We start from the raw sequence: 16,464 nt of genomic DNA, 5'->3' as shown, positions 1-16,464 counted from the left end.
AGCTCTTTCTAAAACATCTATCTGACCACTATAAGTCCTTTCTTAAAAGGACTCATCTATAGCCCTCCCGACTAGCTGAGTGATGAAGTGTTCAAGACCTAAGGTGTTCAAGACCATTCACATCCTGTCTCTACAGCTTCATCACACTTCCTCCCACTTCCCACCCATGCTGCCATGCTCTTCCATGGCTTGTGCCTCTGCCTATACTGGGAGTCCCTTCCCCGCACTAACTCATTCCCAGAGCTGATCCCATAATTCCTTGGGGGAAGCCTTCTCAGGCTTTCTCAGGCCCAGCTAGTCTCTCCTTCCTCTTCCATGACTTATAAACATTCATTAAGGTCTCAGATGATTATTTGTAGAAACCAAAATATCAGCAGTGATTTCCTTTATATAGGATGGGTTATGAAACTTTTAAAAAATACTTTTCTGTAGGAGCGCCGGGGTGGCTCAGCTGGTTAGGTGACTCACTCTTGATTCCGGCTCAGGTCATGATCTCCGGTCACGGAATCAGAGTTTGCTTGTCCCTGTCTCTCTTTGCTCTCCTCACCCCCTCAAATAAATAAATAAAAATCCTTGAAAAAAATACTTTTCTGTATTTTTCAAGTTTTAAAACTGAACATATGCTACTTATATAATGAGAAACAAAATTTTAACATAAGGAATAAAACAGGACCCTTATATCGTGTATATATCTCTTTGTGGGGATGGGCCTAACTCTGTCTCTAACCACTCCAACAGATAGAAATGATTATTTCTCCTTTTGGTTTCCTACACCTTTACTGCGGCACCTGTTACATTTGGCTGAATTTATAAGTCTCTCCTTGAAGGCAGGGATAGTCTCATTTATCTTTGGAGTTCCTGTCCCCAGCACAGAGCACAGAGCAGAGAAGGTGTCCACAAATGTCTGATGAATGAATAGGCCAGCAAATGATTAATCCTGTAGCAGATCTTAAATGTGACCCTATCCTGACACTGACACTCAATTTAATTCAACCCTAAATACAACCTGGACGGATTACCAACTCTGCTCCTAAAGCTGATCTCACCACTAATTTTCTCTTTAAGTGCGAGAAGCCATTGCCTCAAGCTACGTAATTCGCTCAGCCACATTTGTTGTGGGCTGCCAGGTGCTGAGCACTGGGGCTCAGATGGTGGGTGGAGGCTAGTCTAGAACCAAGTTGCTCAGAGGCAAAACTGAAAGGCTAGGGCTTGGAAGAATAGACACTCAATCTTCAGCCTCAAGGCAGGGAACTAGAGCCAACTCTCCATGTGTCCTCTTCCTGTCATCTTCCTCCTTCCTCCCACCCCCATCCACTCTCAGCTTCCAGATTAGCAACTCAGGTTATTCTTGGAGGAATCGTCACCAGGTGTTAAAATCACTGTGTTCCTGAGACAGAATGAACAGGGACTGATTTGGTGAAAGGGAAGAAAGTCAAGGCCAACAGAGAATGAGCAGTGTGGAGACACTTAAAGAAAGAGCTTGTCACTCCATGGTAGGAGGTGGGGGGAAAGATGGAGAGGGAGGGAAGGAGGAGGAGGGAGACAGAGCATGATTGAAGAGAAGAGAGGAAATAAGAAAGGGGAAAAGGAAGAGAAAAGGGAAGAGAAAAAAGGGAGAAACAAGAAAAGAGAGCAAGGAAAAAAGAAAAAGGAAGATAGTACTTGTTAAAAGGGAAGAGAGAGAGAGAAAGGAGGGAGGGGAGAATGACCGGCAGGCTGAGAAGGAGAACGAATGATAGACGTATGGTTGGCACCCGGGACAGTCTGCAAAGTCACCCTCAGCTCAAGGCTACAAAGCCCCAACAGTACTTCACATACTGCAGCACCTGTTCTGTCGGAGAAGGGAAGTCCTCAAAGGGTGGCTATTGTGCAAAGGGGAGCAGATCAGCTTGGCGCTGGCCAGCACTGCTGCAGCACCCCGGGCCTGCTCAGCCTCTCTGGCTCCGAAGAAGACCCATGGCAACAGATGCTCCACCTTTTCCCATCCTCATCCTTTTCACTGATTAGGGGCAAGAATCCCGGACTGTTCCTCTTACCTATCCTCCCCCTCATGCTCCCTTCTCCCTGTGAGTTATGCTCCCGAAAGAAAGATGTAAATTACTCAGAGGTTGTGCCTCAGGAGCTGTGCTTAGTTCCATTGTATAGTAGATCTTTACAAACTTTGAATGGATGTGCTTTAAAAAAAAAAAAGATTTTAGGGCAGCCTGGGTGGCTCAGTGGTTTGGCGCCTGCCTTCGGCCCAGGGTGTGATCCTGGAGTCCCGGGATCCAGTCCCACATTGGGCTCCCTGCGTGGAGCCTGCTTCTCCCTCTGCTGATGTCTCTGCCCCACCCCCCTCTCTCTTTCTCTGTCTCTCATGAGTAAATATTTATTCATGAGAGACACAGAGACAGAGGCAGAGACACAGGCAGAGGGAGAAGCAGGCTCCCCCTGGGGAGCCCGATGTGGGACTCGATCCCGGGACTCTGGGATCATGACCTGAGCCAAAGGGAGATGCTCAACCACTTAGCCACCTAGGTGTCCTGAATAAATGTGCTCTTGAACCCCATCCTAGGGATAAACTTCATGGGGAAGTTGTACGTGGATTCACTCACACAGTAGGTTTTCCTAGACAGTTTGATGAAGAATGAATGAACAAGGTGAATGAATCTCATACCAATCCTGGACAGCATTGAAGGAATCCTCATTCGTAATGTCATACATCAGAATGAAGCCCATGGCCCCACGGTAATAGGCTGTGGTGATGGTCCGGTACCGCTCTTGTCCAGCTGTGTCCTGGGTAGGAAAAGGAAAGAGTTAGCTTCCTAGAAAGTCTGCTTTTGTTCCAAGAAATCCTTAGACTAATTAACAACTAACCCAAGGTGTATTTAAGGATCACCTATTATGTGTCTTGTACTGTACTTGGTAAGTGGAATAAAATGGTTTTTAAAACCTCATAAAGGGGGCACCTGAGCAGCCCAGTGGTGAGCATCTGCCTTCGGCTCAGGGCGTGATCCCAGGGTCCTGGGATTGAGTCCTACATCGGGCTCCACGCAGGGTACCTGCTTCTCCCTCTGCCTGTGTCTCTGCCTCTGTGTGTGTGTGTCTCTCATGAATAAATAAATAAAATCTTAAAAAAAAGAAACTCATAAAAATTGAGGTACCGTAGTTGCCTCAGTTGATTAAGCATCTGCCTTCAGCTCAGGTCATGATCCCTGCCTGGGTCCTGCGATCAAGTCCCAGGTCAGACTCCCTGTTCAATGGGAAGCCTGCTTCTCTTCTTCTTCTGCTCCTCCCTCCCCCCATGCTCTCTTGCTCTCTCTCAAGTAAATAAATAAAAATCTTTTTAAAAAATAAAGAAAACCTCATAAAAATTAATAAGAAAATAACTGAGGGGCACCTGGCTGGCTCAGTCACTAGAGCAGATGACTCTTGATCTTGGGGTTATGAGTTCAAGTCCCATGTTGAGGGGGGCAGAATTAAGAAAAAAAAAAGAAAGAAAATAATTGAAATTCCAACAGAAAAATGAGCAAGAGGAACAAACGATTCACAGGAAAAAAGGCAAATGAATAATTATTATACAAAAAGATTTTAACTATTTAATTATAATTTCCATTATAGATGAAAATGTAATGTAATGTGTGATGTGCAACCTCACACCTTGCTTGTGGAAACTTGGTTAAGTCTTTCTGAAAAATCAATTTCGAAGTCTCAAGACATTTAAAAATATTTGCACTCTTGACCCAGAAATTTTCCTCCTCAAAATTTTTGCTACAAAATTAGAAAATCAGACCTATGCACAAAAATATTTGCTGGGACATGGGACATGCTTGTATATGTGATATAATATCAGTTTTGTAACTATAAATTCAGAGAAGAAAACTGGAAAGAAGCACATCAAAAGATTAATAGTGACTATCTCTGTATAAGGGTTAAGAATTACAGGGATTTTAATTTTTTTCTTGCATTTTTATTTTCTCTAAAATAAGCACATATTGCTCTTATACAAGGAGAAATAAATATTTTGCTTAAAAAGTAACCAACACATAGTGGGAACATAAGATGGTGTAGTCACTCTGGAGAACAGTGTGGAGGTTCTTCAAGAAGTTAAAAATAGAGATACCCTATGACCCAGCAATTGTACCACTGCATATTTATCCCAAAGATACAGATGTAGTGAAATGTCAGGGCACCTGCACCCCAATGTTCACAGCAGCAATGTCCACAATAGCCAAACTGTAGAAGAAGCCTCGGTGTCCACAGACAGATGAATGGATAGAGAAGATGTGGTCTATGTATACAGTGGAATATCACTAAAAGCCATCAGAGAGGATGAACACCCACCATTTGCTTCGACGTGGATGGAACTGGAAGGTATAATGCTGAGTGAAGTAAGTCAACCGGAGAAGGACAATCACCATATGGTTTCACTCATATGTGGAATATAAGAAATAGTGAAAGGGACCATAAGGGAAAGGAGGGAAACTGAGTGGGAGAAATTAGAGAGGAAGACAAATCATGAGAGATCCTAACTCTGGGAAACAAACAAAGAGCTGTGGAAGGGGAGGAGGGTGAGGGGATGGGGGGAGGCGGGTGGGAGATGGGGTAAGTAGGTGACGGGCACTAAGGAGGGCACTTGATGGGATGAGCACTGGGTGGTATACTATATGTTGGGAAATCGAATTTAAATTTAAAAAAAGAAAAAAATAATAAATAAAATAGGCATAAGAAAAGAGATTGAGAGAAAAAGAAGCAAACTGTAAAACAAACTCTTAACTCTTGAGAACACATTGAGGGTTGCTGGCAGCGGATAGGCTAGATGGGTGATGGGTATAAAGGGAGACACTTGTGGGGAGCACTGGGTGTTGCATGGAAGTGATGAATCTCTTAAATTCTACTCCTGAAACTAATATTACATTATATGTTAACTGGACTTCAAATAAAAACTTGAAACAAACAAACAGAAAAGTAACCAACACAATTCTTTATTTTAAGCAGATCACAGTCTAGTTGGAAAGACTGTAAGCAAAACAAGCAAAAACAAGACCAACAGCTAAGTGTTATTGGAACACATTGGGATGCTTCACAAATGTCCACACAGTCCTTAGGTGAGGGACCAGCCAATCTTCTCTGTTTTGTTACAATTTTAGAATGATGATACTTGAGCATGTATAAAACATTTCCTCATGTATTAAATTATTTAAATTTTATGAAAACCCTGTGATAATCAGTATTATTAGCATTTGCATTTTATAGTTGAGAATGCAAAAATGCAGCCAGGGTAAGTGACTTTCCCAAGGTCACAAAACTGGTGACAAAAGCTATGCTTTAAATCTAGGACTTCTGATTCCAAGTCCAATGCATATACCACTAAACCTCAACCAATGATAGACATATGCACAAGTATTTCTTGAACACAATCTATAATGATAATAAAAACAAATAAGGGAACAATGATAACCTCACCATGCTATTATTTGTACATATGTTGTACTTGTTATCCACACACTTCAGGAAAAACCTGTAGGGCATATATGGTTACTCCATTTTACTCCAGGTGAGGAAATTGAGGCTCAGAGAGATGGTCACTAAGTGTCAGAATTGCAATTCAAAGTAAGTCTGGCTCCTACACTCATGACAATTTATACGTTAGCCATGAACCATGTTTTGTGTGATATAAAAATGGACCAAGCACCATCCCTGCCCTCAAGGATCCTCAGTAAAAGTGCAGAGGTACTAAGACATACCAGTAGACTGATAATTAGCAGTATGTGGCAATATGTCACTAGTTCCATTAGTTCCAGATAATCAGTATAAAGAAAACGTGTCACACAAGTCAGGTAAGATAGAAACATGTGGTTTTGGTAATTATAGAAGATGTCAAAGCAGAGAGAGTGTTGTCAGTTAGGAAATACTGAGTTATTCAATAACAAAGCAATCCTCAAATCTCAGCAGCTTAAACAAGGTTTTATTTTTTACTATTGCTACATATCCACTAAAGGTTGGCTAGATGCTCTGCTTTTTGTCTTTCTTATTCCAAGATAAAGACTGACACGGCAACAACCAGAGAGAAAAAGTGTGTGAGTCATGTGTTGGCTCTTAAAATTTCCACTTCTCTTATTTCACTAGCTAAAGCAAGTTACACACTCACATCCAAGAAAATGCATTCTCATAATATGCCCAGGAGGAGAATCATAAATGTGGTAGACAATGAAGCTCCCACTAATGGAATCTGTACCAAATCCAGAAGCATTGTCCCGAAAGATGTGCTTATTTGACAATAGTAGGAGGACAACAAGGACTCTTCTAAAGGAAAATTTTCTAAGCAGAGAGGTGAAGGAGAAGTATTTTGGCAGAAGAAAGAGTTTTTGCCATTGAGTACTCCAAAAGAACTTAAGGAATGGTAGGAAATGGAAAATTGGTTGGTGCTGAAGCTAGAGAGAGCGTTAAATGTTGTACTATGGGATTTGGACTTTACCTTTTTTTTTTTTTCAGGTTGCATGTCCAGTGCAGAGCCCAATGTGAGGCTGGAACTCATGACCTTGAGATCAAGACCTGAGTTGAGATCAAGAGTCAGACACTCAGCCAACTGAACCACTCCAGTGCCTATGGGACTTTATCTTTTAAAATAAAAGATTTTGAGGCAGGGAATTATCATAATTAGATCTGAACTTTATTTAGAAAGATCACTCTGGCTTGATGTGGAGAATGGACTGGAGGAAAAGAGGGGAGGAAGTAAGCTACTTAGAAGATCTTTGCAGTGGTTCAAGTGAATTCCAATGAGGATTTGAACAAGAACGGTAGCAATGAGAATGGAGTAGAAACAGATTCAAGAGGTATTTAAGAGGTGAGTTGTAGGGCATGGTATTGGATTAGAGCATAAGAGATGAGAAATCGAAGATAACAGTTATGTTCCTGGCAGGGCTCATTTTCTCCATATCCTCAGCAATTCAGCTCTGGCCAGACTTGCACAACCTTACTCAGCAAAACAAAATCTGTACTTACTACCCCCACCACCCTTGGGGAGCATATAAATTTCCATCTCCTTTTGTTGAGCATGGTTTTTGGGTGTCTTACTCCTTATACCCTTACACCTCAAGCAGCTTATCAGAATAGTCCTCCTAACCACATAAAGTACTTCTCCCTAAGAGTTCTGGCAAATACAATTTTCTCCAGTTTATAAATCAGTGAATGGATGAATGAATTAATGAATAAATGAAGAGATGGACGAGTGAGTGAACATGTAACACTGGGAATTTTAGGCACTACTGAGAGAAATCATCAGTGCACTATCTATGCAGAAGTTTTGTGTGTATCTATGAAACACTTCAGCAGGATTTGATCCACCCCACCCCCATACACCCTTGCCTCAACTTTCTGAGCTCCTTGGAGTCAACACCACAGATGAGACTCTTTCCACACAAATCTTGTCCCATAGGGTTTTGTCCCATTCAAACTAGTGATTCTGTGGCCCAGGCATGATTTTTGAACAGCTGCACTGCTATTGGGTCTCAACCCTTCTCACTCCATCTGTGTTGTACCATTTTCCCAGCTCTGACTGGAGCCTGGCCCTGTGCCCCAGCTCTTTTTTTTTTCTTTTTTTTTCTTTATGATAGTCACAGAGAGAGAAAGAGAGAGGGGCAGAGACATAGGCAGAGGGAGAAGCAGGCTCCATGCACCGGGAGCCCGATGTGGGATTCGATCCCGGGTCTCCAGGATCGCGCCCCGGGTCAAAGGCAGGTGCCAAACCGCTGCGCCACCCAGGGATCCCTGCCCCAGCTCTTTGACAGAAAAGTCTTGTCACCCAATTGATGTCCAGCTAAACCCCACAGTGGGTGTAGAGATTATATAAAATAAAACAATAAAGTAAAATAAAATAAAAGCTAGTATGGAATAACAAATGAGCTTGGAAATGGAACCAGTTTCATCTCTGTGCTCCTAGTGCTTAGCACAGGGCTGTGCATTTCATAGAGATTCAATCACCACTTGCTAAACAAAAATGCCACATAGCTTTGAGATTGAGAGCATGGTCTCTGGAGTTAGACTCCTGGGTGTGAATCTCTGTTCTACTGCTTCGCTTACAATGTGGCCATGGTGGGCAGCCTCTAAAATGCTTCCCAACGATCACTGTCTCCTGGTATTTATGATCTTGTGTAATCCCCTCCTTGGGCAATTTGCCTTTTTGAGCCTTAGTCTCGTCATCTATAAAATGGGAATAATAGCAATATCTACTTATTGTGAAGAATAAGAAAGGTATTAATTCTAAAATGCTTGGAACAGTCCCTAGTACATAGTAAGTGCCATAAAAGAATCAGAATTATTATTTCTGTACTTCCAGAGTTAGCCCCAGGCACAGGGCCAGCTTCCCAGGGTCTGCCCAGCTGGAGTAGATGAGTTTCATGCTATGTGTCACTTCCCACTCATTCAAACATGCCCAGGGCTGCCTCCAGCCAGAGTCTTAATATGATGCTTCCCTCAAAGAGTAGCAAATGGCCTGATGGAAAGGGAACAGATGAGTATAAAAGTTGAGCAGGGCTTGGTCTGACTCCCAGCTCTGCCATTCATCAGTTGTGTGATTTTGGAAAGCTTGTATTTTTTTTTCATCTCTCTGACACTCAGTTTCCCCACATCTAGAATAGAAATAATAATGCTGTTTGCAATTAAATAAGATTTTAAAAAATGTCTAGCTCATAACTGGTATGTAAATATGGGAGTACATATCATTTTCATTATTACCTAACTCTTCTAAGCCTTCATTTTCTCATTTATAAAGTAGTGATGATAATAATACCACCCTTGAAGTGCTTTATGTATGATGAATACAGATCATGTATTTGTAGAGCTTGGCACAGTGCCATGCACACAATAGGTGCTCAGAAAGGTCATAGTAGTTCCTGCTACTACTATTGATAGTGTCATTATGGTTCTTTTACTTGAAGAAAAACAAAGTTGGAAACCACAACAATCCAGCTCTCACTGTCCTGTGCTCAATGGAAAATAGCCCAGAGAATTGCTCCTGAAGCTCCCTCTCTCTCCCTCTGTCTTTTATTTTTAAAAATCACTTTGACAAACATAGATTCCCCTCCTACTGATGAGAGTCAGAAATAGAACCAAAGAGGAGACAGGAAGGAGGAGAAAGAAAGAGGCATGAGTCACTGGCTACTTGACGAAGGAGACCATGTCATCAAGAGCAATCAATTCACTTCTGTGAACCAGGCATTCATTGAGCTCTTTCTACAGGCAGAGCATTATGACAAAGACTAGACACCAGGGTGAGAAGCCACTGCCCCAGCCTCCAGCAGCCCCATGTGGCACAGGCAAGGGGGAAAGAAGCTAACATCAACTGAACATCTACTATGTGCTGGATATTTTGAAAAATGCTTCATAAATGGGATCTTATTATTTACAGTAACAAAATAAAACTGCTAGTTTTATTTTATTGAGCATTGTAATATGCCAGGCCCCATGCTAAGCACCTTTCCTACTTTACTTAATTATCAAAGAGCCTTGGAATACTGTTATCTCTATTTACAAAGAAGAAAAAGTTAAATAATTTGCCTAAGATCTTGCAACCAGCTCATGGCACACTGAGATTCAAACTTGGATCTGTCTGATTCCAAAGCCTATGCTCTTCCCGGGGTGCCTTTTACTCCGCATCATTTCTCTTAATTGTTACAGCAGCCTAAAGTAGAACAAGTTTGAGTCTCCATTTTATATATAAATTAACTGAGGATCTCAGAGATTAAATAAATTGCTAGAGTCACAAGATATAAGGAGACAGAGTCAGGATTCAAATTCTGTCTTTTGACCACAGCCTGTGCATTTTCAGCACAACCTATAGCCCAACCAGACTATGTATTCTTGATCCCCTTCCACCCCCAGGGCAGAACGCAGCCCACCCCGCAGCCTACAGCCCCCCACCCCTCAGAAAGGAGGTCCTCTAAGGCTTTCTGGGTAAACAATCTCTGCTTCACCAGAGGGTAAGGCCGTATATTACCCACAGAGTTTAAACAGAATCACATGTGTCTGGCACACAGGTGCTTGACCAGTATTAGTTATCTTCTTCATCTTCCACTGAATCATCAACCCAACACAGATCCTTCATTTCTTTCTAGAGTTTCCTCATGGTCGCCCACACATGCCACACTCACTTCTGCTCCATATTTCTGTTCATGCTACTCTCTGCCACATATGCCCTCTCTCAGCTCCTCCATTTGTCTTAACTACCAGATTGTTGAATTCTAAAGTTAAAAGGAAATCTTAAAAGTTATTCAATTTAGAGATGCCTGGATGGCTCAGTGGTCGAGCATCTGCCTTTGGCTCAGGTCATGATCCTGGGGTCCTTGGATCAAGTCCCACATTGGGCTGCCTGCATGGAGCCTGCTTCTCCCTCTGCCTGTGTCTCTGTGTCTCTAATGAATAAATAAATAAAATCTTTAAAAAAAGAAAAGTTATTCAATTTACCCTCTCACTCAAAACTCCATAGCACACTTGTATTGGGTGTTTCTTTTTTTCTTTTCTTTCTTTTTTTTTTTTAATCAGATTTTTATTTATTTACTTGAGAGAGAGAGTGCGTGCACGCACAAGTGGGGGTAGGGGCAGAGGGAGAAGCCAACCCCTGATGAGCAGGGAGCCCGATGGGGTACTAGATGGCAAGACCCCGAGATCATGACCCGAGCTGAGGGCAGCTGCTTAACTGACTGAGCCACCCAGGCGCCATATTGTTTCTGATGTTGGCTTCCCACAACCTTAAAAGGCAGCCATTCCACTGATGGACAGTTTTGATTATTAGAACATTTCTTCCTTCTGTTGAGCTGAAATCTGCATGTGGTAATTTCTATCCATTGATTTAATTCTGTTCTCTGGAGACACAAAGAATAAATCTAATTTTTTACTCATGTGGCAGCCTTCCAAATATTTAAACTCTATGTTTGTTTAGCTCTTAGAGGTTATAAAGTTTGTTCTTATTATCTCAGTTAATTTCCAAAGAAATCCTATGAGAGAAGAACCAACTCCCCATTCCACAACAGAGGCAACTGAAGCTTGCGGAGGCGAAAGACAGTGGACGATGGAAAGGGGCTTAAATAAAACCAGGTCTTTTGGCTCCAAGGGACCACAGCTCTTTGCTACATCTCTGTTTTAAATCACCTGTCACAGGGACCTGGACAATTAGCCCAATGACCAGAACAGTGATGGGAACTTGAAACTGTTATCTGGGAGGAACAACTACAGGAAGTAAGATGCTGAGTACTCTGGGGAATGGCACTGCTACCTTGGAATATCTAAAATGCCTAACAGGTTTTCCTCTTTTGTCTTTCTTTTCTTTCAAGGCTGCACTGGGTCTGGCAGTGTTGGCTAGGTCCTAAAGACCAAAGGGGGAGTACAACACAATACTTGCTTGAAACTCACCCCAGAAAGTAAACCTGTACTGGATGGGGTTCTGAGGCCTGGGAGGCTGTTACCATAGAGCCTGCCTGTGCCTTTTCTTGGGGCAACACTCTTGCTTTGGAGCTAAGCTTAGCAGAGAAGCTGCCCTGACCATCCTGGCAAAGTCAAATGCTCCAATTACATGCTGTCCTGGCACCATGTACTTCTCCTTTGTAGCTCTCATTCCCACTGTAATTTTGTATTTGTTTGTGTAATTATTTGATTAAAGTCTGTCTCCCCTGCCAAACTGCAAGTGCCACAAGAACAGGATGTCTGGTTTTGCTTACTATTGTGTCTCGGTGCCTGGCATAGCACTAGCACATAAGGTGGGGGAGATTTCCAACAAATACTTGTTGAAAGGATGAATTTATTGGGTGTCTGCAACATTTTCAAGAGAGCACACTGAATGTCGGATGGGTCTAAAATCCAAAACTCATTATTTCCCTCTTGATCTCAATCCCTTCTGTGGCCTCTCCTGTGGCCTTACACCTAAGGTCCAAACTTCTCAGTAGAACATACTTCAGGATCTAGTTCAGGCTTCCCTTCAGTTACTTCCCTCTCTCACCTCCACTGAACCCATGAGTTCCGGTTTTGCCTAACTACCTGTGGGCCTTTTGCTGATATGCAGATGTTGGCCTAGAGTCCCCTTCTCCTTTATAATTCACAAACTCATTCAAAGGTCACATCCTCTCTGAAGCCTTCCCTGACCTCCTGTCCCCTGACAAAGTAACTTCCCTCTCTATCCTTTCATGCTTTGGCATTGTATCAGTGGACACATCACAGTTATTATAGTTACTAGTTTACTTATCTGTCTCCTCTTTCAGATAATGAGCATCTTGAGACCCCATCTTATATTTAGCTAAATCCCCTGGCATATAGTAGGCACTTATGAAAGACGCTTGGGTGGCTCAGTGGTTGAATGTCTGCCTTCGGCTCGGGCATGATCCCAGGGTCCTGGAATCGAGTCCTGCATCAGGCTCCCTACAGGGAGCCTGCTTCTCCCTCTGCCTGGGTCTCTGCCTCTCTCTGTGTGTCTCTTATGAATAAATAAATAAAATCTTTTAAAAGGAAAGAAGACTGCTGAATGAAACTCAAGGGCTGACCATGTGCTGGATAGGGAAAACTCATTTAGAACTTCAAGATTGATTAGAAAAGCGTCTGTGAGATTGTACAAACCACTTCCTCTTACTGGACCCTTCCTATGTCATAGACAAAGGGGGAAGCCCAGAGCAGTGACAGAACTTGGAAGGTCACACAACTACTAAGAGGTCATTTCTGGGGCCTCCATCCCTGTGGCATTCCTTCTCCCCCTAGCCAGACTCCTCCTTCCTCCCTCTTCAATTTACTACCTCTGGGCCATGTTGGGAGTTAGAAATATTGAGCACCAAGAAGGCAGGTAAGGACAGCTTCCAGACTGGCTCTCCCCACACCCTACCCTCTGACCCACAGCTGCCAAGCTCTTTGTATTTTGCAGCAGCACGGAGCAGAGGCATTATGTCCCCTGGGAATGGGAGGAAATCAAGAGGTAGAGAGCTTCTCAGGGAGAGTCAGTGGATCCTGGGAGAAGCAGAGAGCTGAAGAATGGGTAAGTGATCTCTAGGAGCTAACTTGATGTTATACCCATCTGTCCTCAGCAGTACAGACCACACTGCAGAGCTCCTACAGTGTATAAACATTTTATTGTGTCATCTTATTGGATACTAACAATAACCCTGGATGCAGACTTTTTAGAGCCAGAAGAAATCAATCTTAGCTCATCCAGTCTGACTCCTTTATTTTGCAGGTAGGGAAACTGAGACCTAGGGAGGTCTTCCCAAAGTCATATGGTTACTGGGCTGGAATGGGACTTAAATCCAACTATTTGGACTCCACAGGATGTTTTTTTCCAGCATACTACGTATTACTGTCGCTAGTGGTTTACAGGTGAGAAAATTAAAGTCTGAGGATGTATAGGTAGCAAGTGATAGATCCTTGAAAGCTCAGGGCAGGTAAGAGGTCACTGGAATCCAGGACTCGGGACTATGCAGCACTTCCCTGCCCACTGTAATCTTCTCTGACATTTGAGGTCCAGATCAAAGAGCACCTACCTACTCCAGAAAGTTCTTTGGGATCCAGCATCAAAATTTGTCATCATTCCTTCTGGGCTCCCACACAATATACATGGGACTATTTTAGTGACAGAAGAGCACAGAATATTAGAGCAGGAAGGCCCTTATAAGAATAATCAATTCCACAAATTTTTATTGAGCCCACACTATGCCAGTGAAAAAAATCCATGTAATCTCTGCTCTGGGAATTCTCAGTCTAGTGGAGAAGTTACCTCACATGTGACAAATCCCATATCACATACATAATGGGTCAACTCCCTCATCTTATAGGTGGGAAGTCAAGGCCCACAGAGACGAGTGCCCTGGATTCTTATTTAGGGCATTGGTCTCTTATACAAAATCCTCAAAAACTCAAAACTCAAGATCTCTCAGGGATATAACTATTGATTTCCATTAAGATATAGGCAATACATTTTACTTCAAGCAGATAAACTAACCATCAAAGAACTTCCTTTCATTGTTCCTCAATATATCTGGCATGTCTTGGGTGTTCAATAAATATTTTCTGAATGAATGGATGACAGCACTTATATCAGGAATTTGTTTCTACTCCGATCTGTATCTCCTCATTTAGACTGTGGGTTCGGGCTATGTCTTTCATTTCTGTACCTTCAGCAATGTCTAAAGCAGTGCCTGGTATGTGACAGGTATTCAAAAATACTAAATGAACAAAGAAATGAAAAAAGGAGAGCAGGGTAGATAATATGATCTCTCTGTTGTCCTAAAAAACAAATGACATCCCCCCAACAAACACTCCTCTTCTTGAACCCTCTCCTTTCCTCTGAGTCTATGAAACCTTGCTTCACCAAAGTGTTCCCTTTATCCCCCCCTGCTCCGTCTTCTACACGGGCTCTTTATCTTCCCTTAGGCTCCTCACTTCCAAGTTAGTTTCAGAAGGAAATTTCCAGTTATCTGGGAACCTCTCCGCTAGTCTGAATGCCTCTGAAATATATACAGTTGACTATTAATTATGACCTATTTCATTGTGTCTTCTCTAGCTAATAAGCCTTTAACAATACCCAGCACAGATCTGGGCACATAGCAGGTATTTTAAAGACACCTGCTGAATGAACCATCATTCATAAAACCCTAGTGCTTTGGCATGGACAAATTTAGCATCAGAGTTACCAACCCATTTCGTCCTCCCCCTTTTTGCCTCCAAATTGACATCAGCACCATTCAGAGCATTCTAAGAAGTCTGTCTGAGGAATTCACTTAATTTTTCTCTTCCTGTATCTTTTAGGTGACTCACCCAACTCCCCTTCAAGACAGGAAGAGGTGGGGGAAGAAGTGAGGTAAGAGAGGGCCAGGAGGAAAAAGAGAAGCTTGGAATAAGATTATACCAGGTCACAGCAAGTAAAAGGAAATAAGAGTCAGACTTTGTACTGAGAAATTGCCAGTGATAAAAATAGGAACCTTGTTGAACAGACAATTTGCAGAAAACAAATGGTTAATAAATATATAGACAATCATTCAATAACTAATCAGAGAAATGCAATTTGAAATGATGAGATAACATTTTTTGCCTATTGAATTAGCTAAGATTAAATAACATAACATCCCATGCTGGCAAAGATAGAGCAAAACCGGAATTTCACTATTGAAAATCTATTTAAAGGAAATAATCTGAAACCTAGGAAAAGTTTTACACACAAGGATGGTCACTGATCACTGTAACATGATTCAGAACAGCCCCAAACTGAAAAGTGGTTAAAAATTCAAATAATGGAGAACAACTAAGCTTTGAGAGGCCAGAGATTGTGGCTCATTCTTTTACCATGATTTAGAGTGCCCAACACATGTAAGTGCAACAACTACTGTTGAATGCATGACTTAATTAACGCATTTGGTGCAACCTCCCTATAATGTACAATGAAATCGTTAAAAACACATTCATAAAAATTAACTATACTTACATCATAAAGTTACATTTTTTTAAAAAGCAAGATATAAAAATTGAATGATCTAGCTAACTCCAGCCTCACTGGAGGCTTGGTCTTGAAGGTCTTGAATGCCAGGCCAGGTGCTTGGACAGTGTTAAAAAGTCATAGAAATGAAACTGGAAAGAAACCAATCAAAATATCAATAATGGGGATCCCTGGGTGGCACAGCGGTTTGGCGCCTGCCTTTGGCCCAGGGCGCGATCCTGGAGACCCGGGATCGAATCCCACATCGGGCTCCCGGTGCATGGAGCCTGCTTCTCCCTCTGCCTGTGTCTCTGCGCCTTCTCTCTCTCTCTCTGTGACTATCATAAATAAATAAAAATTAAAAAAAAATTTAAAAAAAAATCAATAATGTTTTCTTCTTTATGCTTGCATGTAATCTTAAGGTATTTTTTTAAATGAGCATATATTACTTTTATAATTAAGAAAAATTAAGCTCATAGTTAAGTAGTGGCAGTTGCTATTAATATTAATATTCCTAGGAGAAAAAAATAGGGCTAACACATGGAGAATAAACCATAAGTTGATAATTGTTGTAGATACAGAGTGCATGTTTATTTATTTATTTATTTATTTATTTATTTATTTATTTATTTTTATTGATGTTCAATTTGCCAACATATAGCATAACACCTGGTGTTCATCCCACCAAGTGCCTCCCTCAATGCCCATCACCCAGTCACCCCAAACCCCCGCCCACCTCCCTTTCCACCACCCCTTGTTCGTTTTCCAGAGGTAGGAGTCTCCATGTTCTGTCTCCCTCTCTGATATTTCCCACTCATTTTCTCTCCTTTCCCCTTTATTCCCTTTCACTATTTTTTATATTCCCCAAATGAATGAGACCATATAATGTTTGTCCTTCTCTGATTGACTTACTTCACTCAGCATAATACCCTCCAGTTCCATCCACGTCGAAGCAAATGGTGGGTATTTGTCGTTCCTAATGGCTGAGTAATATTCCATTGTATACATAAACCACATCTTCTTTATCCATTCATCTTTCCATG

At 42.0% G+C, this 16,464-nt stretch overlaps 1 protein-coding gene and 1 long non-coding RNA gene across 7 annotated transcripts in view; one reads left to right on the top strand and one right to left on the bottom strand.

Moving 5' to 3' along the window:
* Window positions 1-6,489, top strand: part of LOC144281959 (uncharacterized) — a 61,154-nt gene extending 54,665 nt beyond the window's left edge. The window contains exon 4 of the long non-coding RNA XR_013350337.1: window positions 6,475-6,489. This is a non-coding gene — a long non-coding RNA (uncharacterized LOC144281959). The remainder of the gene's footprint in view (window positions 1-6,474) is intronic.
* RAB3B (RAB3B, member RAS oncogene family) overlaps window positions 1-16,464 on the bottom strand; it is an 82,393-nt gene that overhangs the window by 23,566 nt on the left and 42,363 nt on the right. For all 6 annotated transcript variants that reach the window (XR_013350325.1, XM_077844945.1, XM_077844942.1 and 3 more), the window contains one exon: window positions 2,657-2,775. Coding sequence is in view for 5 of the 6 variants with exons in the window: in XM_077844945.1 (XP_077701071.1) it covers window positions 2,657-2,775 (119 nt within the window). In the remaining variant the exon portion in view is untranslated. The remainder of the gene's footprint in view (window positions 1-2,656; window positions 2,776-16,464) is intronic.

The sequence above is a fragment of the Canis aureus genome, chromosome 13 (assembly GCF_053574225.1).
Source record: "Canis aureus isolate CA01 chromosome 13, VMU_Caureus_v.1.0, whole genome shotgun sequence".
NCBI classification, from domain to species: domain Eukaryota; kingdom Metazoa; phylum Chordata; class Mammalia; order Carnivora; family Canidae; genus Canis; species Canis aureus.
The sequence above is the reverse complement of the archived record's forward strand: the minus strand, read 5'-3'. Positions and strand labels throughout refer to the sequence as shown.